The sequence below is a fragment of the Hemibagrus wyckioides genome, linkage group LG22 (assembly GCF_019097595.1).
Source record: "Hemibagrus wyckioides isolate EC202008001 linkage group LG22, SWU_Hwy_1.0, whole genome shotgun sequence".
In the NCBI taxonomy this organism is placed as follows: Eukaryota; Metazoa; Chordata; class Actinopteri; order Siluriformes; family Bagridae; genus Hemibagrus; species Hemibagrus wyckioides.
In genome coordinates this window covers 15770188-15797841 of record NC_080731.1, presented here as the reverse complement: position 1 = coordinate 15797841, position 27654 = coordinate 15770188, and the positions used below count along the sequence as shown (strand labels likewise).

The window sequence follows — 27654 nt, the reverse complement described above, 5'->3', positions numbered from 1 at the left end:
GGTGTAATGTATGGAGATTACTATACACTACTTGTACTTTATTCTGGTCAGGAGTTTCTCCCAGGACATTGCAGGACACCATGCACACACGAACAGACATTTTAGCACAAACTTACTGGTTTGTTTTCAGGAGGTGGAAGGAAACTGGAGTTTTTAGAGGAAACCAACATGGACATGAGGAAGCAGATCTGGAAATCTGTACCACCTTTAACATAAAAAAACAAGCTATAAACCATCGCAATGTTAATCAGATTCGATTCCAATAAAACTTTTCTTTATTTAGTTAAACATTGCTGTGATTATCCAATTTAACAACATTAGAAGAAACTGGGGTTATGGGAGTGGAGCCCCTAAACTTGTCTAATGTTAGTAATAGTTTTCAGAAGTTTGATTTATACAATTAACCTAAATGTTTTTCCTTTTTATTACACACTTTTAAGAAATCCAATTTAATCCAGATAATGTAGATTTCAATAAACATTCGAGAATCATAAAACACACTATAAACATAAACAACACACTGTTGCGTGAGATTAATAATACCGCAACGCGTTTCACTGAACCCCTGTTTTGTCCTCTTGGGCGCTCCGTACGTGCAGCAGCTCAGAAGTCAGCCATGAAGATGACGGAGGAAGGCAGTCCTGATAAACACACTACAATGGAGGAGGTCCAGCGTCTGATTAAAAAGAAAGATGAAATCGAGGAGCAGATTCAAGCATACTACGAGGTGCTAGAAGATGTAAGTGTCTCTAAAAACAGTCAGCTATAAAAAACCTTCTGCGCAGTTGATTAGCATGTAGCGGCTACATCTAGCGCGTGACTCTGTAATGCTCTGTTATTCTGCTCGGTTTGTTTGTTTGTTTGTTTGTTTAAAGAACGCCGTACAAATGTTCTGCTACTTATTTATTTATTTAACTAGCGTTAGTCTGTGAAACTAAACCTGTTAGCTCACTGAGGTGATCATGTCAGTTCAGTAAATCGTTAGCTAGCTGATCCATACTGGTACGAATACACTGAAATAAAGCTCTGTTAAAATATTAAATAATCCACTGAAGTCATTTCCTCAATATTTATGAGAATCTACAGACTGGACTCCTCAAGCACGAGGCGTTTAAAAAGCTTGGGTTTTGATATCATGATCACTTTCCCATGATTTCATGAATTATTTTGACATAATTATCTCATTTGTTTACGTCATAGCTGTGACGTAATCATCATGTTTGCACTCATCAACTGTCTTGTTTCCATCTCATACTCAGTTGCAGCAAAGACTCCCTTATCTCAATCTCGCCAGTGTAACTGTCTCCTTCCTGTGTCTCAGCAGTTATCCTCTTCCCTTGTTTTCCTTGTGTTGCTAATTAGTTTTTTTGTTCCGACAAGATAATATTTATATCTCATTCTGACGACTTTTGTTGCTAGCAACCCTAATTGTTTGTTAGGTCGTGATGTCACCAGTGGAGTGCATTATAAACCTTTTCAGCAGAACAGACAAAGTGTTTTCACGTTTATTGTATCTGTGGTGTGTTGCAGCAAGGCGATGTGGGCATGCACGCACCTCTGGTGGATGTGGAAGGCTATCCTCGTGCAGACGTGGATTTGTTCCAGATCCGAACAGCAAGGCACAGCATCTCATGTAGGTGACAGAATCTGGGAACATGGGGCAGGAACACACCCTGCTTACACAGACACACACACACACCTAGTGGCAATGTAGACTAGCCTATCCACTACCTACAATGTTTTTAGAGGTTGGAGGAAACCTGATGAGAACCCAGATGAAATCCATGGGGATGCAGGAAAAACACATGAAACTCCACACACTTGGAGTGTATGTGTGAATGTGTTAATAATTAGGACAAAGAGGTTAATAAAATCATTGGTATTGATGCCACTGAGACAGTTCTCTGAAATGTCTGTGTGCTTGACTTGCTTATTACACTAGACAATTATTTAAACATATATTTTAAAAAAAATTCCTCTATGGTCTTCTCTGTAAGGTTTGCAGAACGATCACAAAGCAATCATGGTGGAGATCGAAGAAGCCCTTCATAAGCTGCATGCTCGGGAAAGAGCGAAGCGAGAGCAGGACCAGGCAGAAGCGCAGGTGGAGAGAATGGAGCAGGACGTGTCGTTGCCACCACCTTTTGCTCGAGTGGACGCTGTGACTCAGGGATCCCCTGCTTACCAGGCGGTGAGGTTTAACCCTCCTGTTCACTGATAAACCTCAGATTTAAGCTGTTAACTAACTTGTTACTAATATTAATAATATGAACAACGTGAATGGAAGTGGATGCAAAAGAAGGGATGGTGAAGAGCTAACTCTATTATTAGTATCAGTACAGTCATCAATGTTGTTATTAGAAACAGTGGAACAGTTTCAGGGGATCTGAAACAAAGCACACGTGCAAAAGTTTCTGTTCATAACTCGGAAGCCGCTTGTTATAGAATCCTAGTTTTTAATAGATTTTGCATTATTCTTTAAGTTTTTTAAGGTTTTATTGGTTTTCTACTTTATAACCATTTACCAGAAACAAACTTGATGTTGAAGACATGCATGCGTTTCAGCAATGCTGTTTCTTTTCCACACCAAGCTTGTTTAAGAGCACACCCTAAAGGCCCCCAATAAATGATTATTCCAACACTAGGTGCTTCTGTAATTTAGCTATAAACTAGAATGCTAAATAAAAACTCTCATTAAATGAAAACATTTATTACACAACTCAGAATCAAGTCTGTAACTTTAATATCTCCACATTCTATCGCACAGTGCTTGGAACCCTTAATCGCTGCTTGCAGCATTCTTCTATTCAGAATGATTAATTCAGGTTTGTTTAAATGAATTTTTCTTTCCATTTATTTATTTCCATTACAATTATTTCTTCAGTACTTTAGCTCTTCACCTAACAGCTGAAATATTTATTTCATTGCTCTTAGTCTTCCTTTCCCGTTTGGTTTTTGAGCTTGTCTTCCTGTATTGATCAGTTTTAGTCTCTGTCTGCCACTTTTATTTATTATCTGTGGTTTGTTTATTGTTGTATATTAATATCTATTAGCTTGGCATGTATAGTGTCCTTGAGCTCTGGTAAGACACTTTATATATTAATAATAATAATAATTATTATTAATATTATTATTACTATTTTTCAGGGTCTGTGTGTTGGTGATGAGGTCGTTGAGTTCGGTTCAGTAAATCCGAGCAACTTCCAAAACCTGCAAAACATCGCGTCTGTGGTGCAGCACAGTGAAGGGGTATGTCAAGTCATTCAACTGATCCCAGTATGTTGTGTTTTATATCTGGGCAGGCCACATTGCGGTGAAGTTGTATCTCATACCTTATTTCTGAACCTTGACAGAAATCTGTCAGCGTTGCAGTGATTCGGAACGGACAGAAAGTTCGTCTCAGCTTGACTCCACAGCGCTGGGCTGGAAGAGGCCTACTGGGGTCAGCAACAGTGCTCATTTACAAACTTTTATATAGATACACAATACTCATGATTTGTATAAGAGATTAGGTATGAATGAAGAGAACAATTCATGCCGCGGTGGTGTGATGCAACCCAGCGTGGAGTAGAGGATTATTTTCTTTAATAAAAATTGTACTCAGCATTGAACATGACCCTTTAAGTGCATTATCTTTTCTATCAACAGGTGCAACATAGTTCCTCTTCCCAGATGACCGAGACGAGAGAAGCTCACTCGTTCAAGCCAATGTCACTAAGTGACTAAAGACATTCTACATTTTCAATATAATGTGTTTAAACAGGTTTACTTTTCAGTTCCTTACAACTCTATTCAGTTACTTCAAGCACTTATACTCTACACCTGCATTTGTATTCCGCTATTTTGACATGAAACAATTTAGTCCACTAGACCATAAATAAATCTTCAGCAAGTCTTTCTTTCTGGTTTCTCTCATTGTAATGTGTTTTCAGGAATTAAAATGTTTATTCTTTCTGTTATAAATTAAAGAGAATATTTTCTGTTATTGGTGTATGTCCTGGTTTGTACTATAAGTCTAATTTCTGACTTGAATCATCTGGAAGTAGTAGAATTAATAGTAGTAGTGTACTCCATTCATATTGCTGTTACCTGCATATGTGCAGTACATTTTTTTTTTAAAGCAGAAGAACATGGGTTATCTTTCACGTTTTAGAAAACAGTGTTAACAATATTACTGCATGTAAAATGAACATAATGCTATACATCATGTGTCCTTTAACATTAATGAACAGGGAGATTATTATAGATTTATATATTATAGCTATTTAAGCATGAAGAATTTTTAATCCACACATCCTATAGGCTATTATAAATCTGTTAATATGAAATGTGATCAGTTACTGTATTTCAATGTTTAGTACATTTGTAAAAATTCATTTCACATTGAATTTATTCTGATTTTGTCCTCTGATTAGTTTCAAGAAATTTGAGTCCTGACCTCAACCTGATAGAGCACCTGTGGGATGAATTAGAGCGGAGACTAAGAGCCAGGCCAAAACTTGGATGTCTGTCTTTACATGTACATGAATGTAATATGGAGTTGACCCGCCAGTTGCAGCTATAACAGCTTCAAATCTTCTGGGAAGGCTGTCCACAAGGTTTAGGAGTGTGTTTATGGGAATTTTTGACCATTCCTCTAGAAGCGCATTTGTGAGGTCAGGCACATGTTGGATGAGAAGGTCTGGCTCTCAGTCTCCGCTCTAATTCATCCCAAAGGTGTTCTATCAGGTTGAGGTCAGGACTCTGTGCAGGCCAGTCAAGTTCATCCACACCAGACTCTGTCATCCATGTCTTTATGGACCTTGCTTTGTGCACTGGTGTGCAGTCATGTTGGAACAGGAAGCGGTCATCCCCGAACTGTTCCCACAAAGATGGGAGCATGAAATTGTCTAAAATGTCTTGGTATGAAGCTGAAGCATTAAGAGTTCATTTCACTGGACCTAAGGGGCCGAGCACAACCCCTGAACTCAATGATTTGGTGTCCCAAAACTTTTGGCAGTATAGTGTATATGAAGGCAGTCAAACTTTTTCCAGTAAACTATTTTTATTTTAGTTCTTGCACATTGTTTTGTTATAGATAAGAAACTTATTAAAAATATAAAATAAAAGAACGAACATAAAAAGACCATTTTAATGACGTAAGTGCGCAAGCCAATCGCGTGGCGCAGGAGGCGAGATTCCCTCATCCAATCACAACACAGAACTCTCTAACCCGTATCTTAGCAACGGTACGCTTCGGTCAGGGTGCTGCGAAGTGCGTGTAGTTGCGCGCGCGGATAAAATGACAACTTTTTGATAACAATAAATAAATAAATACATACATACATCTAATTTATGCACTTTAAGGAAAAAAATATTTAAGAAGTACTTTTCCCTTATTTAGTAAATAATTTCTTAAATAGGTCACTAACCTACTAAACACCGCTTCTTTTCTGTTAGTTGGCTAGCTATAGCACTTTCCTAGCTCTTGGAGACATGGCCGAAGCGGATGGAGCGGAGAATGAAACCTTCTGTGATCAAAATGTCGGAGAACAGAGCTCTGTGGAGGATCAGGTGGAGAAGGAGAATATACAAAAATCCAGTGAGAGGAAAAAAGAAGAGGAAGAGGAAGGACCTGGTCCGTCCAGTCTGGTGTACACATCCACCTCCCTGTCCCTCAAACCTGACCCGGAGAAGCGCCTAATAACTCATCCTCTGGTAATACTGAATAAACACAGCACCAGGAGCCAGAAGATCAAATACAAAATTACAAGACCTAATGCTCTGGTTTCAACGTCAAACTTGTTGAAAGTCATTTTGTACATTTATCCCCTGAGTTGTGTGAATGATTGTGTATCTACAGATTAGATAAGAAGTGATAAGCTGTTATGTTTGGTTACAGACTCTGAACTGGGCCTTCGGGATCAACAAGACCCTCCCCGTCTTCAGCCTCTTGGATCAAGACAGACTTGCCATCCTGTATGCTTGTTCTCATGTAGCTGTCATATATGACCACACGTCTAATTCACAACATCTCTTACAAGTAAGCCTTTTATTTATTTATTTATTTATTTATTTAAAAAAAAAAAACACCTTTTGACGCTTTCTTTTGCAAGTAAACAAACTGTGCTCATAATGAAATTACAAATAGTGAAGAAATGCGTATTCGTTGCTAGTTAATATCTTTGGGTGATTTAGAGCATCCAGTTGATAGATTAGGGTCAAAGGAATAGATTCACGTCTAACAGTCTATCAGAATGTTTCTGCTTCAGTTACCACAAATGTATAACTGATCCTGAAGGCCGTAGCGTGAGAGAAGTCAAATTTATGGAGGTCCAGTGAAAATTCTTTTCTTACAAATGATTAGTAACTAATATAACTGAATGGTTTACAGTATCCTGGTCGGGGTCTCAGCCAGAAACACTGCACATTAGATGGGAATAGCACACCACAAACTTTCACACCTAGGGGTCAGTTTATCGTATCTGGTTCAACTAGAGAAAACCGACATGGACACAAAATGAACACATATACAGTGTCATGTTTATAACAGTTATCATATGTTATAATGCTTACCTATTAGAAATGGCTATAAATAAGAAAGTTCAAAGTGGTTATGTTTTGATTGTACTGATGATCACATTCTCTGATTAGCGTGAAATATTCTGAACAGATAAGACATGTGAACAATAAAGATGTCCTCCTCTGTCCAATCGTCTTTAAAGATTTTGTTGTTTTTTTAAGCAAGCCATTTTGTTGCTTTAGTTATCAGACTAAAGAGGACGATGAGATCAGAATATCTACAGAAGTACAAAAACTCTCCTTCCATGATGAGCTGCCTTGAGCTAAAAATTTTACAAAAAATGCATGTCATTGGCTTAATTAATACTGATACAGTCAGTAAGAAAAACAAAGTGTTTTTATGTTGATTGATTCTGCTACGTTGTTTTTCGAGTGCTCCTGTGATACCTTGCTGAGTCTGTATCCAGACTTCTGTCCAGCACTTAATGACCACTAACTTAAGTCCTTGCTTTTCCTAAATGTTTGGGAAACCAGTAGCTGATTTTTACTGCTTGATGCTGTTGAAGTGTATTTTGAAATCTCTTTTTTTTTGTCCTCAGGGTCACTGCAACCCCATTTCCTGCCTGTGTGTCAGCGAGGACAGACGGTGGATTGTGAGCGCTGACAAGGGCCACGATAGCCTCGTGATCATATGGGACTCATACTCAGGGTATAACATTTTTTATAGATCAATAATCCATTGTAACATACAGTATACAACACTTTTGAAAAGCATGAAACGGGTTGTCAATGCATGTGCTGTAGGATCCCTGTTCGCACCATGTTTGATTGCCATCCCGAGGGCGGTGTTGCTGCTGTGGCATTGTCCAAGGATTCAAAATACCTGGTGACCGTCGGAGCCGGAACAGTGCAGGTTAGAGGCTGGCTTTAACATAACATGTAACCTTTTTTAGATTTTATTATAGATGTTATGATTTCTTCAATGATTTCACAGAGAGTTTGTATCTGGGATTGGACTAATGAGACTGAAGGTCCAGTGTGCCAGGTTGACATCAGCTCAAACCTTGGTTGCCAGGTATGTAGCACATTTAAGCATTTTTTTTTTTAATTTCTTGTCCAACACATCTAAGGGCTTTGTGTCAAGATTTAGATATTATCTCATAGTTTGTTCCTTTCTAGAAACACATCATATTCAACCCTACTGACAGCTGCCAGCTACTCAGTAACAGTGCAAGTCATGTCCTCTTTTACACCTGGGTGAGCACCAGTTATATCTGTGTATTAGCTAAATAGATATACTGTTTAATTTGTATTAATTAACAATATTTTCTGTTTGTGAAAATTCATTAAGGATAAAGAAACTATGCAATATGAAGCCCCTGAAATCTCCAAGGTAAGACTTACATGATGTTTTCTGTTTCTCTACTACTAGTTCCTCTCTTGATCATTGGTCACCCAGAATGACACCAGATGCCGTTTCAGACGCCTCTATCTATAATTATTCCTATTGGTACCAAATTTAAATACTTACAAGCAATTAATCCGAAATAAAGGTGTACCAACTAAAAGTAAACTGCTTTATCTTTAAGAAAGCTTGAAATACATGTATTTTTTCCACCACTCTAGACATTCAAGAGAGAAGTGGGTTGCTTTAGTCAGTCTGTCTTCCATGTTGGAGGCATGCAGGCTTTCTCAGCCACGCTGACAGGGAATATGGTGGTGTTGGATGTGCCGAGGTCAGGTACAGGCCATCTGAATGCATTAAAAGCCAGCAAATTAATTTCCCTGCAGAAGGATGGGATTAGTGTAATGACACAGTGTGACAGGTAAACAAGCAGATATTTACTGACAGAAACAGGCAGCATTCATTCTCTCTTTTTTTAAAGTATGATAACTACAACTCATAAGTCTGTGTATTCCTGTATATAGGACTATAAAAATAAATCTTATCTCATAGACTGGATGTAATTTTCTGCCCTTTCTCTGTAGCTTTATTGTGACAGGTGATGTAAGAGGCCACATCAAATTCTACGACACAAACTTCAAGGTCCTTAGCTGCTTAACTGACTTCAATTTGGACCCCATCACATCCATTTCCCTGTCAAAGGAAACTCCTACTTCTAGTGGTGTTGCGTGTACAGAAGACATCTTGAACACTGAATCATATGTCAGTAGGTAAGAGCCACATTGCTGAGGAATTAGATTTATGGCACCTGATTCCTGAGGATGCTACAGCTATCTGAAGCCAGGAGCCAAAGCAGCAACTGTGCCTATGCTCTCTGAGTGTGAAGGATGGCATGCTCTCTTTGGTGTCAGTTACAGTGACGCTAGTCAATTGTGTGTATCTATTTATTGTGTATGCAGAAAAGGGATAACGGAGCTTTCCTCTTCATGTTACTTTGCCATGTGATGCAGCATGAGCAACACTTCAAAAAGTTGCATGTGTTTCTGAGGCACCATGTGTTCCAGTCTTACAAATAAAGGAGCCAGTGAGAACCAAAAAGAGGTTTGCACAGTAATGCCACTGAAGAAGCATTTTTGGTTCCTCAAAGAACCGTGCAGTAAATGGTTATAATGTTCATAATGTGATAAAGAACACCTCTATAGACTAAAGAACCTTTTTCCACTGCAAAGAACCTTTTGTGAAACGGAGACATGCTGAGTACACCGTGGCATTGCTGCACAATCCTCCTGTAGAGCTTATATCAACCAACTGCATAGTGAAAGAGATATAAAGAGATTTTGGTGTCCTTGAGTAGTCATGATTAATTTTCTTAATTTTATAATTATTTATCCACATTTGTTATTGAGAATCCTTTCCCTACAGATAAGAAATCTGCGACGAATGAATTTTCTTGAAGACTTGTTTTAGTAAAAATGATATTATTCTATACAATATTTTTGCTGACTCCTGCATAATAAGTTTCCCAAAGTTGACTGTATCTGAATTCTCATATGTTATGACATGCTCGCTTTTATTTATTATATTCTGAACAATATTGACTTCATATGGCTTTATTGAGCCCATAATTGTCTGCTTTCCTTTTGTAGAAATCTTGTCCTGTCTACCGTCAGTGCAGCTGTGGTGCACGTGAAAGCACAAAGCAGAAGTGCTCAGACTTTAATGAAAGAACATGCTGAGCCTCTGAACGCTGTAGCTTGTCACCCTCAGCATCCTCTTGTAGCTATGGGCAGCTACAGTGGTGTCCTAAAAGTTTGGGACTATGAGCAAAAAGTGACTGTGTGCAGCAAAATATTCCATACAGATGAGCAGATCCACTGTATCACCTACGATCCTCAGGGTAAGTGTGTGTGTGTGTGTGTGTGTTGTAATGGAATGGTATTGTATGGTAACCTGAATTACATTATTTTTCTTATCTTAAACATTTTTTTTAATTTTCAGATAAATTGCCAGTAATTGACCAAAACACCTTTACGTTGACAAAACTTTTTTTTTTTTTTTTTTACTAAATAATGCACTCACCCGTGTGGCAAATGAGTGAAGGTCCTGAGGGAGAATGATCATGATTCCATTTGAATCATCTTAATATAAAAAGAAAAAGGGGGAGGGGGCATCTTCAACACTCACACTGTCACCACACCCAATGAAATACACAACGGGAAAGACAGAAATGTGAGTTTCCTAAGAGTAATTCATCCTCTTGATTTATTTTGTCCTAATGATTTTCCTTGTTTTTCAGGCCTTTACCTGGCTGTCGGTTTTGTCAGCGGAGTTGTGAAAGTTCTGGATCCCTGCACTTTAGAGGAAGAAGTCGAGGGGGGATTTAAGTACAGTCCTGACTGCATTACCCATCTCGCTTTCTCCCACAACTCCTCTTACCTGGCCGCTGCGGTCAGTGCACAAGCCATTTGAACCATATATATAGTACCTAGTAGTAACATTACTCATTCAGTCTACACGTACTCCATATATAATACATAAATATAATGCAAAATAAAGAGAAATATATCATTTTCTACTTCAGGACACTGGGAAAGCTGTGATGGTTTTTCATATATGTAAGGAAGGCACGCAGTATGTGTGGCACTACCTCGGGAAGCATCGTTCCCACTACAAGGCCATTCAGGACCTGCTGTTCGGCGTGGACCTGGACAGCACCAAGCCACGGCTGCTCTCCTTGGGCATGGATCGCAGACTAGTCAGTATCTTGCTACAATCTACAATGCATTTTTTTTGACATGCTGAATTTTTGTAAGTAAGAAATAAAATGCTAGATGCAAAGCGGAGGATTATTTTTCTATAACATTGCAAAATGTTTTAATCCTTTTTTTTATACTTCATCAATTTGCCAGCAATTACCTTAATATTTTATTATTTATTAATTAATTTAAAAAATCAGAATTCATAAGGAATTAGTTGAAGAAAGAAAGATTTAATGCATTAAAGCATTTAATGTTGCAGACCATACATATGGGGCAGTTTTACTCAGTGGATAAGATACTGGACTTTTGATTGGAAAGAAGTGAATTAAAATGGAAATAAAAATTTTGCTGTCTTCTCGATGGAAAAAAAAGCAAAGTTTGAGGGGATTAATAGTCAGTTTCTATATTTTTTTGCAATTATAGCATATGCAGTTAGAAACTCGTAGTACCCAGGAAGACAAATTGTGTTACAGTGCCTTTTTAAATAAATTCATCTTCAAATGCAGTCACTGGCAAAAGTTGTTAGTTTTTTTTTTTTGCCCTGGGTTCAAATGATCAGCATATTAAATTTAGATTTAATAGAGCTATCAGTACTTCACAGGTCACTCTGTGTTCAGGAGACACTGCTGATGTTGGAAGGCTGTTCTCTCTCCCCTCTTTAGGTTGAGTACGACCTGCAGAACAGCAGAAAGGACGAGTTGTTGCTCCTCAGCTCAGAACGCATCGAGCAAAGTGCCAGGCCTACGTGCATGGCCTGGTATCCTCCTTTAACCACCGAGCACTTTTTACTAATCGCATCTGACCTGTACAAGCTGAAACTACTCAATGTCACCACAAAGATGTGCAGGTATCTGTGTTCTTTTATTCAGCCTGGTTTCAATCACTGACTATAGCCTAAGAGAAAGGACACAGAAATAATGGTACTTATGGCTGTATTAAAATGGGAAAAATAACTAATATTTTATTGTATTTTTTTCTAGAAAAACACTTCTTGGCCCCACGTACGGTTCACCTGTAAAAAAGATGCTGATGCTGCCATCCTCTAAAGATGGGAATTTGAATTCACATTACATGGCTTATATAACACAGGACAAGGTGTGTAGAAAATGATTCAAAAATGATATCCAGATTGTTTGAATTCAGTTTTGTAGTGTATTTTGGCTTGCATAGACTATTCTCGACTTTGTGTAGGTTGGGGTTCAGATCCTGCCTCTTGATGGGAACCCACACAAGTCCTTAGCACTGATATGCCACTCTTCAGGGGTCTCACATCTGGCTTGCTCTCATGATGGAAAATATATTTTCACCGCTGGTGGCGTGGACAGGACTGTCTTCTCATGGGAGATCAGCCGTCCGTAAGTGCAGCAGGAGTCTAGACGTTACATTTAAAAAATTGTAGAGGAAGTCAGAGGTTATATATTTCACAGCACAAATCTGGCATTTAAGGACACATTTACGTGAAGTGTAAATGTGACACTTAGATTGCATTCAACAGCTGTACGGTACATTCACTCGTTGCCCTCGTCCATTAAAAATTCAAAAACTGTCTGCACAGTGCATTAGAGGCAGCCGCTGCTTTGGGAGGAAAAGACCTGATTCCCTTTTACACTCTTTTAGAAGGAGGGAGAGATGGAGAGCTTTTTAAGGTAAGGGCAAAATAATCCTGCAATTACAAAGTATTTCTTTTGAACAGGTCAATTTAAGGGGAACAGGAATGCATTTGAGTTCAACATATTCCTTGTGTTTGGAAAATGATGCACACTCATAAAAAAAGAGCCTGTGCTTTTTCCATTAGGTCGTAAAGGATTTATTTTATTACTGTCAGTTGCGCAGTCAGGGCATCGACTCGATGGAAACCAGACGAGTATCCGCTCGTATCCCTCTTTCTGAAGTTCCATATCTCATCAGAGCGCTTGGCTTCTACCCAACAGAGCAAGAGGTACTAGTTTTTTTGGGATGAAAGATAGACTGTGTATCTGTTTCAATAACCCATCATATGTTCCTCGGTTATCTGTGCACCAGTCAAAGTCAGTGGGAAAACCTTAAAAAATGAATGATGATTTAACATGAGGGCATGATGAGGTTCCAGGGATTCACCATGTAGAGACACAAAGCATCATCCTGCCTTGTGACGTCTTGCTGAATGTTCAGGGCCGTTGATAATCTATCGGTACAGGGGTACATTTTAGATTGAATTTCTAGCTCATACACTGTGTTTCGCAAAACTAATACAGGACTGCTTAAAGCAACATCCTTATTTTTGTTGTAAATTTTACAAGATTTGATTTTAATTTAATTCCAAAACAAAAATTGGCCATAAAAATATGGCATAGAACTGCAAATAGATACAGATTTGCAGATAATGAGTTACATCCAATCAGATATAGAAAATAATTCTAGTTCATTGTTGATTCAGATGGTAGATAAGACTAGACATTTTAGACATACATGATTAATATTTTATTTATTATTTTTTTCACATTGTTCTTTATCTTTGAACTGTTCTAGTTGGAAGACATGCAGAATGAGGTGAAATTCAGTCGTTATGCAGAGACAGGGAAGTACGTATCTGACATCGACCTGGAGGAGTTTATTAAGTTGTATGTTAACCACCGGCCAGTCTGTGGAATCTCCAAGCATGACCTCTACAAGGCTTTCGAGGTGCTGGGCGTGGCAGATAAAAACGCCAAACCGGTTATCATCCGAGAAGAGCTCCTAGAGTTACTCCAAGCCAGAGGTAGGCTTCAGGTATTGTACAAGACAAATTGTTTAGTTTATTATGGAAAACGTGACACCGTTCTAACAGTAGAAGAAATATTTTGATGCCTCTTAATTGCTTGTTACTAAAGTAGAATTAAAACAAATACAACTTAATGCCAGTGGTGTTAACAGGGATACCACTGCTGCTAATAAGTATTGTGCTTCTTGTACAAATTTGATGCTTGAAATACACTTTAAATATACTTCAAACAGGAAGGAAGCTATTTCAGACATTAGACCTTGTTGTGACCTTGTTCCTGTTTGGATCAATTCCCAAATCTAATTTGTTCATCTGCTGGTTACAATTATAATTCCATGTAAATCCTACAAACATTTTTTCCCGTGACCGAGTCGAAGATGTAATTGAAGTTGATAGTTTTATTGAAACTGGCAAACAAATTCCAAAACATGAAGCAATATTATCAAAAGGGACAGGCAGAAAGTCAAGCAATCAGCAAACAGTCAATCACAGGCAAAAGCTGAAAGTGTGTGTGCTTGGGAATAGATGTGCTATATCAGTATTTGGGTGAGTTTGAACACAACGATGGGGAGAGTGGCTGGAGACTGTAGACTGCGGTGGCCATTTTTGTATGCAATACTTTGAGAAATGGAGTTATTGGTGGATTCTGCAGTCGGCATGATAGAAATCCCTCTTAGAGCTGACTCTGGAAGCTGATCTTTTGCTTGGTCTACCTATGAGACGGGGGGCTGGTCATTCAGGGTGCTTGGCATGGAATTTTTGGCAGATTAGGAGGGTGAGAGAATTTTGTGTGCCGTAATCTAATACTACTCTTATGGGCTGTATCTCTCTCACTCGATAAAATACTCCAACTTCCCATTTTTGTGATGTGAATTCAGGATGCTTTTCACCAGTAAGCAGGCTGTCCTTGAATGTGGAGAGGTGCTGGTGGTGTGGAGGGAGGGTTTCAGATGGTGATCTACAGTATGGGTGACGGGCTGGAGACGTGAAACATAAAATGAGGGTGACGGTCAACTGTGGCATGGAAGTTCTAGCTGGTATGTGGCTTGTATTATGAAATGGCCAACGTATTGAGTGCTGAGATCTTTATACAACATTCTGTGTTTCTAAAGTCTTGGGTGGAAATCCATACTTGATCACCTCCAGTCACATTTCTTAGTTAGTCATCCTATCCCAGTATATGTGTAATAAATGTAATGCTTTCTACACTGTTCGTAATATTCAGGCTGCATGCTGTACTAATTTACAAGCAGAGCTTCATCAGTATGTTCCACTATTGAGGCCATCTGTGTTTCTACCGGAGGCACTGATCTCCACCTCTTCTGAGCTCAGCAGCCATGTCTCCTGTTTGCTTCCCTCGGCAGTGAGCATGCTGTATCAGAGGAATTATTATGATTACTCAGCAGTATTCACATAGCCTGCGAGATTCACACATCCCTATCGGCATTGTGCTGCAGTTAGCCAAAGGCTCTGTAAGCGCTTCAGTAGATGCTCCAGTCTCAGCTGTTTAAGTGCTGCTCATGTTCATCATCCAACTCCATCAGGGTGAGGCAAAACAAACAGCCATCCATCCTGCCCTGAAATATTAGAGGATATGTTTAACAGTTTACAGATTTATGAATTTATAGGCTTATGTGTCTGTTGTAAGGATAGAGCCAACAGTGGTACGATAATAATACGTATGGCCATATGAGCAAGAAACAAGGATTAGAGTGTTAGACTTAGCACCATTAAATCCAAATCCTCAACAAGACGGGAATAGAAAAAGGACGATATCAGTGAGTTCAGAAAATTTATGGCTGTAGGGGAAAAAACTGGCCCTGGAACTTGCTGGTTCTTGTGCGGATGGTCCTGTATCTCCTCCTGGACGGAAGGAGGTTGAACAGTTTATGACTCGGGTGGGAGGAGTCCTTGAGGATTTTGTGTGCTCTGCCTAGACATCTACTGTGGTGAAGAGACTCAATGGCAGACAGTTGGGTGTCGATGATGCGTTGGGCGGTTGTCACAACCCTTTGCAGTGAATTCTTTTCACACACTGTGGAGCTGCCATACCACACTGTGATGGAGCTCGTCAAGATGCTGTCAATAATGCAGCGGTAAACGTTGGTCAGGATCTTGGGAGATTGGTAAACTTTTTTTTAGTCTTCTCAGGAAGTAAAGATGCTGTTGTGCCTTCCAAACCAGAGTTGAGGTGTTCAGATGCCAGGACAGATCCTCAGAGATGTGGACACCCAGGAACTTAAAGCTGGAGATACGCTCTACTTCAGACCTGTTGATGTAAATAGGGGAGTGTCTGCTGCTGTTAGATTTCCGGAAGTCCACGATGAGCTCTTTGGTCTTTGTGGCGTTGAGGGTGAGGTTGTTCATGGAACACCATGTTGACAGGCTTTTGATCTCCTTCCTGTAGGCCGATGCATCATCGTTGCTGATTCGGCGAACAACTGTGGTAACATCTGCATACTTGATGAAGATGTTAGAGTTATGCTGTGGAACACAGGGCTTAGCACACAGCCTTGTGGGACACCGGTGTACAGGATGAGGGTTGAGGATATGTGATTATCAAACCTTACAGACTGAGGTCTATTTGTTAGGAAGTCTATAATCCAACTGCATAAGGATGTGCAGATACCCAGGTCACTGAGCTTAGCGATCAGTTTAGCGATCAGACTGAATTAAAAGCAGAGCTGAAGTCAATGAACAATATCCGAATGTATGTATTGTTATTGTCCAGGTGGGTGAGAGCTAGATGAATAGCAGTGGAAATGGCATCCTCTGTTGACCTATTCGGGCGGTAGGCAAACTGGTGTGGGTCCAGTGTAGGTGGGAGACATGCAATGAGGCGACTTAGAACCAGTTTGCCAAAGCACTTCATATCAATGGGGTGAGTGCAACAGGGCAGACTCATTCAGAAACTTTGCAGAATAATGCTTGGGCACTTGTATAATGGTTGTAGTCTTCAGACATTTGGGAACCGTGACCTGGGCCAGTGGCAGGTTGAAAATGTCACCCACAGTACAGGTGACAGCAACTAAAATTATTTAGAAGATTATTCTTTTTTCTTGTCTTGTAATATTCCATGATAATAAAAGGCACACACATTTATTTAGTCTTTAATTATTTTAATGACTCACACTTACACACGGTCAGGCATAACATTATGACCACCTGCCTAATATTGTTTTGGTCCCCCTTTTGCTGCCAAAACAGCCCTGGGCCTCCATGGATCAGACTTGTTTGTCCAGCACATCCCACAGATGCTCGAGTGGATTGAGATCTGGGGAATTTGGAGGCCAAGTCAACACCTCAAACTCATCGTTGTGGTCATCAAACCATTCCTGAACCATTTTTGCTTTGTGGTATGGCACATTATCCTGCTGAAAGAGGCCACAGCCATCAGGGAATACCGTTTCCGTGAAAGGGTGGACATGGTCTGCAACAATGCTTAGGAAGGTGGTACGTATCAAATTAACATCCACATGGATGGCAGGACCCAAGGTTTCCCATCAGAACATTGCCCAAAGCATGACACTGCCTCTGCCGGTTTCCCTGGTAAGCGATGCACACATATCCGGCCATTCACGTGATGTAAAAGAAAACGTGATTCATCAGACCAGGTGACCTTCTTCCATTGCTCCGTGGTCCAGTTCTGTTGCTCACGTGACCATTGTTGGCGCTTCTGGTAGTGCACAAGGGATCAGCATGGGCAACCTGACTGGTCTGCGGCTATGCAGCCCCATACGCAACAAACTGTGATGCACTGTGTATTCTGACCCCTTTCTATCAGAACCAGCATTAACTTCTTCAGCAATTTGAGCAACAGTAGCTCGTCTATTGGAACGGACCACACGGGTCAACCTTCACTCCCCACGTGAATACTGACCACTGCAGACCGGGAACACCCCACAAGAGCTGCAGTTCTGGAAATGCTCTGATCCAGTCATCTAGCCAACACAATTTGGCTCTTGTCAAACTCGCTCAAATCCTTACGCTTGTCCATTTTTCCTGCTTCTAACACATCAACTTTGAGGACAAAATGTTCACTTGCTGCCTAATATATCCCACCCACTAACAGGTGCCATGATGAGGAGATCATCAGTCTTATTCACTTCATCTGTCACTGCTCATAATTTGATGGCTGATCGGTGAATATGGATAATATATTTTATGGCTCACGATTTCTCCTCCATCGGCTTGCTGTGAGATCAATAGAAATAATCTGAAAATTGATTAAAGTAAAGGTAGAAAATAGTTTACAGAAAACCTTGACCGTGAATTTGAATTCATTTTCTGTAGGTGAGCACATGACTGAGGAGGAGCTGGCTGAATGCTTCACGACCTTGTTGGGCTTCAGTGTGGAGGAACAGACACCTGAGTGTGAAGGTATTAGTGAGTATAATAATAATAATAATAATAATAATAATAATAATAATAATAATTATTATTATTATTATTATTATTATTATTATTATTACAGTAAGAAGGTCCTGGGTTTGGCTCCTTTCTGTGTGGAGTTTGCATGTTCTCCCCATGCTTGCGTGGGTTTACTCTGGGTACGCCGGTTTCCTCCCACAGTCCAAAAACATGTATATTAGGTTGATTGGTAATTCTAAATTGCCCGTGAGTTTGTGTGTGTGGTTGTCTGTCTATATGTGGTCCTGCGATGGACTGGCGACCTGTCCAGGGTGTACCCCTGCCTTTCGCCCAGTGTATGCTGGGATAGGCTCCAGCAGATCCCTGTAACCCTAATTAGGAATAAAGCAATAATAATAATAAAATAATAATAATTGTCATCTTATGAGATGCAGAGGATATTCTGGTGAAGTGGGGCTTAATTTTAGTTTTCTCACTTTGTAACTCTATGCTCCTTTTGCAGCAAGTTTTCAACCTCTTTTTATAAAGTTGCAAATGAACATGAGACTGGCAAGTGGTGTTACTGCATCATAAAACATAATACAAAATGAAATAAATATACGACCCTGTTCCATTATATGAAATGCGGTACACACAAAATAAATATACGACCCTGTTCCATTATATGAAATGCAGTACACACAAAATAAATATACGACCCTGTTCCATTATATGAAATGCAGTACACACAAAATGATGGGAGCGTTTATGAGCCTTTTGCCAGCTTAGGATTTCTTTATAAGGGTAAATGTGTTTAATCTCCATCAACTGACTTTAAGACTTCTTTTTTATTCATCACTGAAGATAAGACTTATTTAGGCTTTGCTAAATTGACCATTGAAGTCTGGAAATATGATGACAATGATCTGAGTTGTTGCCTCTGTTTTGACACAGACTCTGAGCTACAGCTGGAACGCCAGTTACCCCCAAACATCACCATGGACATGTTTGTCACAGACATCCTGCGATTTCCCATGAGTACTCGTGAGCTCCCTGCAGAACAGCAGCCCTTATCCTCAAAGGCTTTATAAAGTCTCTATCAAGAGGGCATGAGTGCACTCCGTACTGTACTTTATACTTTACACTGAGTGGAATACTGTAGTAGTTGGAGGATCAAGCCCACAAACACATCTCATTTCTCTTCTTTTCTTTGATATGTGGATGATTCTGTATTAAATATAAGCCATTTAATAAGGAGAAAGGTTTATAGGTAATACCATATAAATGAGAAAGGAATGAAACACACTAGGGCAGGATATCATACTGTTGATTACGCTTGTGTTAATTCCTCTTATAGCACAGCTATTTAATTCTAACACAATTTGACAAAGTGTTTTTTTTTTTATTTAATTTTATTACAAGACATGTACTTCTGCTGATATTACATTTGATGTATGGATTAGAAGTTTCTTCAGCGTCGTGGTGCAACGTAAAAAAGAACAGCACAGGACTACATGAAGAGCAAATAGTCACCGGTGTGAGATGAGTGCAAAATATACAGGAGAGGAGAACACAACAGCATTGTGTCAACAAATATATTTAATAAATGTATAGCAGAAAGAAGAGTAATAATAAAAAGGTGTCTTATAGCAGTGTTAAAGCCTGGAACGATGGTGTAGTTAAAGTGCAGGTGTACACTGGTGTGGTGTTGGAAAGGGATTTTAGTCCAGGTGGTCAGCAGTGTTTTGAGTAATCATCACTTCCTATTATCACTCACAGTGTAACAACAATAAAGTTGTTCCCTCACCAGCTTTTTGTTTTCTCTTTACATAAATAAGACTAAAACATAACCCCACAAAGTCCTGAATTTACAAATGTGGACACCTGACTATCACACCAATATGTGCTTGTTAAACACTCTATTCCAAAATCATGGACATTAATATGGAGTCTTTATAACAGCTGTTATTATACCCTCCACTCATCGGGGAAGGCTTTCCACTAGATTTTCTGAACATGGCTGTGGGGATTTGTGTTCATTCATCTACAAGAGCTCGGGGACTGTTGATGGGCGAGGAGGCCTGGGGTTCAGTCGGCATTCCAGAGTCATTCAAATGGGTTGAGCTCTTCCAAACCGAGCTTAGCGCTTTATTATATAATAAACCTTGCTTTGTGCAAACAGGCATTGTCATGCTTGGGTCCCTTAGTTCCAGTGAAGTGTAATACTGTGTAATGATGCATACAGAGACATCTATACAATTGTAGCCTTACAATTTTAAGAAGAAACACATTCTTTTGGTCTGAGAGTGGACATGGTTACAGTTTTAACTGTTACAAAGCACTGACACTGGATACTCCGTCCATAAATGTTAAATACCTGTCTCCTCACACAAAGAAACAGAAAACACAACAGCAATTACACATGGCTTCTAAATCTGTGTCTTCTGTACAAAGTCGCTGTGTAGAGGATGGACAAAATGTTAGGAACCAGTGGGAATATGTTGAGCAAAACCCACAAAAACATTGAGGTTGAGAAAATTGTGTAGAGCAAAACAGTGAACATCTAAATGATAAATTTAAAATAAAGTATATACGAACGTTTCAGTCTCACTGGTTCCTGACTTTTTGGGCACCCTACAGAAACAAAAACATATTAAAACAAGCACAAGGTTATAAACGTGTGATGTGTTATGGAAAATTAATCAACATCTCCTGACCAATCAGAAATGACAATTGGAGTTGCAGCCTTATGAGATATGTTTCTTTCTCTGTGAGCTTTCAGTGTCGTTTTAATTGTTAGACATGTTTTTGGATTTGAAAAGCAAAGCCTTGTTATTTTCCATAAAACCTTTTGTTCTTGATTCTAGTAGAATATGAACTCATTACATATTTAATAAAGATAAAAGATAAAGAGTCTTTATTGTCATTGTAGGGATACAACGAAATTTGGTTGGTAGCTCTCAGAGACCAGCAGCTAAAGGAAGAAAAATTTACACTATAAAAAAAATATATACAATATAAAAATAAAAATGTATAGAGAAAATACAGACGATAAATAAATACAGAGTGAATGAATGAGTGAATAAATACAGTGGGGCATGAATATGAAGTATAACAATAAATTCAGCGAAATAAACATTGTGCGGTTAGTGTTTTTAATATATAATAGTTTTATGTTTGAGAATTTTGAAAATAAAACGTGTGTGGTTTTTTTTTCTGGCGAACATCAGGCGTATTTCCAGCGTCTCCTGCTTGAAGGGCACGCTACTGCTGTGGTTGGCGCATGCGCACAAGCCCCAGCCTCGCTTCTGCGCGTTTCGCATTGTGTCTACAACAGCCGGCGAAGCGGAGAGAAAGATATTTTTACCGAGAGAGCCGTAATGTCGGGCAGGTCGGTGCGCGCGGAGACCCGGAGCAGGGCCAAAGATGACATCAAGCGGGTCATGGCCGCAATTGAAAAAGTACGAAAATGGTAAGAGCAAACGTTAATCCGTTTCAGGAACAGAAAAGCCAGGCTTGTGTGTGTGTATGTGTGTGTGTGTGCGCTGAGGGGGGAGGAGAGACGACGGAGAAACAATGAAAGAAAACGAAAGGCTTTTTTAAATCGAGTTTGATTTGCACTCTCGCTCCTGCTCAGGTGAGTCGCGCGCTCTTCAACACACCTTTATTTCCCATCGCGTCGGTGGCGCGCGCAGAGACGCCTTTTCTTTCCTCCTTTTAAACATTTAAACGTGGGTTGAACCTAAGAAGCCATTTCGTCGCAGTCACATGAAGAGCCGTTTTTTTCCCTCTCTCTTTGAGCCTGTAATGCCGGCGCTCGGGAGCCGGGGAGGCGGAGAGAATACCCGGGCGCTGCTCTCGGCTGTGTGTGTGACTGAAGACGGCGGCGCGGTGACGGCGCACTGGAGTGAGAATAGTTTTTTTGTCCGGCTTTTAAATTCAGCGCTCGGAGTTCAACTGGAGGCAAAAGGAGAAACGGGCGGTGGGGGCCTGGAACAAACACACACTCACGCGCACACACTCGCATGTACACACACACACACACACACACACACTATGCGATTGCAGCTAAAACTTTACAATCACAGACTCTCTGACAGCACAGATTTACAATCTCTTTAATTACAATCGTATTTATTAAAGATGACGTTTATTTTTATATAAAAAAAAAACACAAATTGGTATAAAAACCTTCGAGGATTTTAACCTCACATTACATATGATTTCTTTCACTCTTCATTATGTGGAATATTAATTATTTCCATAAAGTAATTTGAACCTTCAGATTTTGGTATGTTTGCTCGAAATATAATTTTTGTTGTCTTTTCATATTCCAGGTCCATTCCCATGTGACTTTTCAAGATGATGATGATAATAATAATAATAATAATGATGATAATAATATAAGCAGTTCTGTAATAACAGTTTTTTTTCTACAGTAGTATACACTTATAGGATATGTAGTCAATGGTAGTATATGACTATAGACTGTAATAGTATATGACTACAGTATGTATACTGGCTCTAGTGGTTAAGGCTCTGGGTTGTTGATCAGGGTTCAAGCCCCAGCACTGCCAAGCTGCCACCGTTGGGCACTCTTGGCCTCTCTGCTCCAGGGGCACTGTATCATAGTTGCCCCTGCGCTCTGACCCCAACTTCCTCAACTGAGATACGGGAAGAAAGGAATTTCTATGTGTGGCAAAAATAAAGACGACTTCTACTTCTATATCAATTAGGCTAAGAACATAGGATATATAGTCTATGGTAGTATACGAATACAGTGTATATATAGACTGCAATATTATACGACTACAGTAAATATCGATTATAGTAGCCAATGAACATAGGATATATAGTCTATGGTAGTATATGAATACAATGTATATAAACTACAGTGTATATATAGACAATGGTAGTATGTCTTGAAGTATGTAGTCTAATACAGTAAGTATAAGACTACAGTATATATAGACCACAGTGTGTGTGTGTGTATATATATGTGTATATATATATATATATATATATATATATATATATATATATATATATATATATATATATATATAATATAATATAATATATAAATATAAGAGAGAGAGAGAGAATAGACTACAGTAGATTATAAGACCACAGTGTATATAGAATACAGGAAGTTTATAACTACAGGATATATAGACTTTGGTAGATTAGAAGACTACAGTATATACAGACTCCAGTTGCATGTGAATATAGGATATCTAGACTCCAGTAGTATACGACTACAGTATATATCAACTGTAATGTATAGAGACTACAGTAATATGGAAGTGTAGTAGAGTAGTGTAGGATCTATCAAATATTCTGAGTGAACTCTATTGTCTGTGTTGAACAATACAGACCTTTTTTTTTTATAAATATATAAATTAATATTGCAGATATCAATGATTGTAATGATGTATAAACTGTATGTTGTGTAACCCTGTTCCAGGAAGGGTCACTTCTATTCAATTACATTTCCCTTTAATTGTTATTGTGACACTTCAAATCATCTTCTCTAATACGAAGAGAGTCAGACAATGCCTCGTGAAAATTTCCTGCCAGTGTGGTTTAAAATAATGTGATCTGAAATCGCTTTGTTGGTGTGTTTTTTTTTTTTTGTTTGTTTTTTTAGGGAAAAAAAATGGGTGACGGTTGGTGACACGTCTTTGAGAATCTACAAATGGGTCCCGGTGATGGAACCTAAACCCGATGATGTAAGTTTGGAAACGTGATTGTGAATGAATATAGACATAATGGTCGTCATGATGTTTTGGGAAACTCTGAGACATCTTCTTTCTAGGTTTAAATACAACACCAAGCAAACAATGGTCTATCTGACCTCAGACCAACACTTTAAAAAAAAAAGTGAATGAACATCATAATGTCATATCAGACATAATATTCTTATGGTCTAAAGTACATTGAACCTCATTTATCAAGCTGGATACAAATTCATATGTTCATTTACACAAGATATTTGCTATTTATGGAAGTTCTATAAATACCAAAGGTTCATATCCTTCTCCTGCTCCTATTTAACTAAACATTGGAATATATCATCAACTTTAAATTGATTGTTTTTATTGCAATTATAGCGTTTAGAACACGTCCCTTATACAGAGACTCTCACAGAAGTGATATGTTGAAAAAAAAACCCCTCTAGATCACTAGGTCAGAGATTAAGAGTATCATCGAGAACATTGTGTGGAAAACTGGTCATTTAATATCACTGGCTTTAATTACTGAACATGAAAAGTAAAGAAAGTGAGCCAACAAGTTAATAAAGTAAGACAAATCAAACTAATCATTCAATCATGACCAAAGAAATGGCGCTGGCTAAAACAGAGGATGGGTCGTTCGTCACTGAACCATAAACAAATGCCACAGCTGAGAGAGGATGTAGCGCCAGCTCATGATTATTAAATATTTTTTTATTGGCGCAGAATAATTTCCACTTCTGCCTTTCACCCTGATTGATCGTTTTGTGTTCCCAGCATGAACTTTTAAGGAGTTCTGAGGGCTTCATTAAATGCAAATGAGCGATGTCATAACACACTTTGCCCTTGACACGAGAATGGAGAAAATCCTAAACTTTTGTAAATCCAACACAAAATGCATTGTATGTTGACATTTATGTTTTAAAAAATGCACACGCTTAATCAATTTTTTTTTCTTTTTGCAGAAGAACAAAAATAAAAAGAAGGGCAAGGATGATAAATACGGTTCGGAAGTGACTACACCAGAAAACAGTTCTTCTCCTGGAATGATGGACATGCACGGTAATCACATACAACTGACTGAATAATCACACAGCTTACTGCTTCTATACAGCTACACACAGCTCGAGTGAACTTCCGTGGTTATGGACACTCACGTGAGCGAATGTGTTAAGGGTTTATTGGTGTTTTATTTCAGCATCACGGCTCTTTATTGGGATTGGGGTTTATATATTTTCTATAACAGCAGCTCTGACAGGTTTGTGTTAATGCACTTATACACAGGGACCTAATGGAGGTTCCTAAATAGTGAAACGTTCTGCGATAAAACGTTTATTTTTGGAAGGAGTCTCTAGTGTAAGCACTTTGAAAATGTAATCATTAGCAGTTTGACGTAGCCGGACCTTCAGACTGACTGACAGAAGAAGGTCTGGACTCCATAGCTACTTCTATTGGCCAAGGACCGCCCAAGTGGGTGTCTGACTGACAAGTTAAACAGCCAATCACAGTTCGTTTTGTTCAGCATCATGTTTGGGGGCGTGAAAATGTAAAGTTAGCTTTGGGTTGGTAACTGCATCACACCACCCTATCCTTTATTATAATTTTTTTTTATCACAGTTCTTCCAGATGACCTGCCAGCCTGTTATCATCAAAATATTGTTTGGTTGCCTGTTAATTAATTATTAATATTACACCAAGACCTTAATTTTTTTTCTTTCTTATCTTTCATAGATGACAACAGTAACCAGAGCTCCATTGCTGACTCCTCCCCTTTAAAGCAGGAGACCAGTAACAACACTAGCCCCACCCCTGAACCCATGGCGACGGCTCAGAGCGACAGCGGCGAAGCCAAAAGCGAGCAGTTTCCCAGTAAACAGCCTTCGTCTGGTCAGGACAGCAAGACGGGTTGGTCCTGAATATCGGTTGCCAGCTTGGCTTAACCGATTAGTTTTTCCTATCATTTAGCTAACAGAGCGACGTTAGCCGTCATGTTGGCTGCTTTAACATATAAACCCTTTTAATCCGTTATGGTCTTCTGTAAGAAAAAAAACCCTGCATCAGATCACGGTGCATCATCTGCTTTCGAACGCTCGTAATTACGTCGGTACGATCCGTTAGCCAGCCAACAAACAGCTCACTTATGCTGATGACGGTATAAGACCAATGCTTAAGATGCCACCGAGGCGCATTAATAGAGGCAGCTTTGGTTCGTGGATCAATGTATAATCTATTAATGATGTTTATTTTCATCATAAATCTTTTATCGTAGGACCAAATCATTCCTCATCAGAGTCCACAACAGCTAAAAGAGATGGCAAGTCACAGGGAGAGCAAAAACACTTCACAGACACCTCCAAAGCTGCTCAGGTAACACACACACACACCAGAACAGGAAGAAAGTAGTTAGTGTTTTGCTAATAAACTGTTTACTTGCCCAGTTTTCGATCCTGAGATCATGTATACTGACGATGGATTTGTTTCCTCAGCAGGATATGGATGATGGTGCTCCTCCTAGCAAGAAAGGCAAATTGGACTCCTCCTCAGAAGCCAACTAACCGTCTTTGCCAACTGTTACACTCTAGTGATCTCCCTTTCGTCTCCCTGTATGCTTTTGAGTCTTTTTTTTTTTTTATTATTATTATTTTATTTTTTTAAACTCCGAACACCGAGTCGTACACGTATCTATTCATCAATTTCAATTCACTCTCAGACACACACATTATCCCTTCATTTTCCGGAGGAGAGGAAAGGGGCGGGGCTTAATCCGGAACTGTGAGATTCGAAGGCAAGGGTTTCCGTTGCACTGATCCTAGAACAGCTCGCTCCGTCATAACATCACCCCTGTTCAGTCCTTATTCTCCACTGCCACTTGATGTTTCCAAACAAATGATTTTTTTTTTCTTTTGCTCAGGAGGGTCAACACACTGTTAGTTGCGCTGAAATCGATTGGTTCTGCTGCTGTAGTTCAAAGAGGTTTTTTGGGGGGGAGAAAGTCTATGAATAACTAGTAAAATGGGCGATTAAGGCGGTGAGTGAGTGAGTGGTACTAGTCACAGATTCAAGTCTGCTGTGAAGACTGTAGCTCGTAGCATACGTCCTGCTTGGTTGTGTGCCTTGTGATACTGAAATAAGCTTGTTTAATCTTTTTTTAACGTCTCATGCACGTCCTGGAAGTTTCTTTTCTTTTCTTTTTTCTTTTCTTTTTTTTTTTGCAATCTTCTCTCTGTAAACTCTTCTCCATTTCCACTAAAGTGCAGTCGAAAACTGTGATGTGGTGCAAACACAGCTTTGAAATGCAGGTCACCATTTCAACAGCGCTACAACCTTAGAAAGTGCATAATGACAATTCTGACCACCAACCCATCAGATTCATCAACTATTCGTCTTTCTCTGGCAAAACGCCTGCCATCAAGACTCAGCTTGTGTGGCTGTCCGGAGTTGTGGGGAGGGAGAGGGGGAAAGAAAGCGATTTTCATTAGACGTTAACAGGCAGGTTACGGATAGACAGCTGTGCAAATACCTCACACTCAGTCCAGCAGTGCTGGCATATAAACACTAAGTATGACTTTTAGAGAAACAAACAAAAAAAAAAAATCACTCGGATGTGTCTGCTTGCAAAATATGTATATATTTATACGATAACATTTTTGTTATTACACTTGATTTTTTTTTTTTTTTTTTTTTTTGCCACAATATTTCGCCAAAATATTGCCTTCTCGTAGTTCAATCTATGAACCTTTTAGCGAAAACGTACTCATTGGGACCATTATTTTTCACTCTGCTTTAGAAATGTCTTGTACAGAAGTATGGTTGTGTTTCATTTATTTATTCCACATGTAGTTTTTGGTTTTATAAAAAATAAATTTCCTTTGAATAACCTTGAATCTGCTCCCCTTTGTTCACTCCACCATCAAGCTGCATTTTTAGGCAAACAGCGTGCGTCTGTTACACACAGCATCATCGCAGACCAGTCTGTGCTGAATCAAAGAAGAAAGGAACGTTTGACAAACTTTACTCACCATGTGGGATAAGGAGCTTTAATAAATATATACACCACCAGTCAAAAGTTTGGACACATCTTCTAATTCCATGGTCTTTCCTGATGTTTATTTCTTTCTACATTGTAAAACAATGCTGAAGGCGGCCGAAATACACAATAATGTC

The 27654-nt window shown here is 39.2% G+C and overlaps 3 protein-coding genes across 6 annotated transcripts; all 3 read left to right on the top strand.

Annotated features, from left to right (window-relative positions):
- The first annotated feature begins 578 nt into the window (after positions 1 to 578).
- On the top strand, positions 579 to 3954 carry psmd9 (proteasome 26S subunit, non-ATPase 9). The gene is made up of 6 exons (XM_058374407.1): positions 579 to 739; positions 1531 to 1633; positions 1998 to 2191; positions 3148 to 3249; positions 3354 to 3442; positions 3649 to 3954. Exons 1-6 carry the CDS (start codon positions 617 to 619, stop codon positions 3674 to 3676), a joined length of 639 nt encoding a protein of 212 aa, XP_058230390.1. The 5' UTR covers positions 579 to 616; the 3' UTR covers positions 3677 to 3954.
- Positions 3955 to 5238: 1284 nt separating this feature from the next.
- Positions 5239 to 19890, top strand: cfap251 (cilia and flagella associated protein 251). Of its 3 annotated transcripts, none has more exons than XM_058375229.1 (20): positions 5239 to 5697; positions 5882 to 6022; positions 7101 to 7210; positions 7306 to 7414; positions 7496 to 7576; positions 7681 to 7758; positions 7853 to 7894; positions 8128 to 8327; positions 8491 to 8676; positions 9553 to 9803; positions 10203 to 10354; positions 10488 to 10661; positions 11328 to 11512; positions 11646 to 11760; positions 11857 to 12020; positions 12221 to 12311; positions 12491 to 12604; positions 13174 to 13402; positions 17699 to 17785; positions 18710 to 19889. In XM_058375229.1, the coding sequence occupies exons 1-20, from the start codon at positions 5476 to 5478 to the stop codon at positions 18844 to 18846; spliced, it is 2868 nt and encodes a 955-aa protein (XP_058231212.1). In that variant the 5' UTR covers positions 5239 to 5475; the 3' UTR covers positions 18847 to 19889. The 3 variants fall into 3 exon arrangements, with proteins under 3 accessions (XP_058231212.1, XP_058231211.1, XP_058231213.1); XM_058375228.1 differs by having other exon boundaries at positions 12461 to 12604; positions 18710 to 19888; XM_058375230.1 differs by lacking the exon at positions 17699 to 17785 and having other exon boundaries at positions 12461 to 12604; positions 18710 to 19890.
- Positions 19891 to 21052: 1162 nt separating this feature from the next.
- bcl7a (BAF chromatin remodeling complex subunit BCL7A) lies at positions 21053 to 27367 on the top strand. 2 transcript variants are annotated; one of them, XM_058375233.1, is made up of 6 exons: positions 21053 to 21227; positions 23406 to 23487; positions 24456 to 24552; positions 25222 to 25395; positions 25760 to 25857; positions 25980 to 27367. In XM_058375233.1, the coding sequence occupies exons 1-6, from the start codon at positions 21136 to 21138 to the stop codon at positions 26043 to 26045; spliced, it is 609 nt and encodes a 202-aa protein (XP_058231216.1). In that variant the 5' UTR covers positions 21053 to 21135; the 3' UTR covers positions 26046 to 27367. The 2 variants fall into 2 exon arrangements, with proteins under 2 accessions (XP_058231216.1, XP_058231215.1); XM_058375232.1 differs by having other exon boundaries at positions 25977 to 27367.
- Positions 27368 to 27654: the final 287 nt, after the last annotated feature.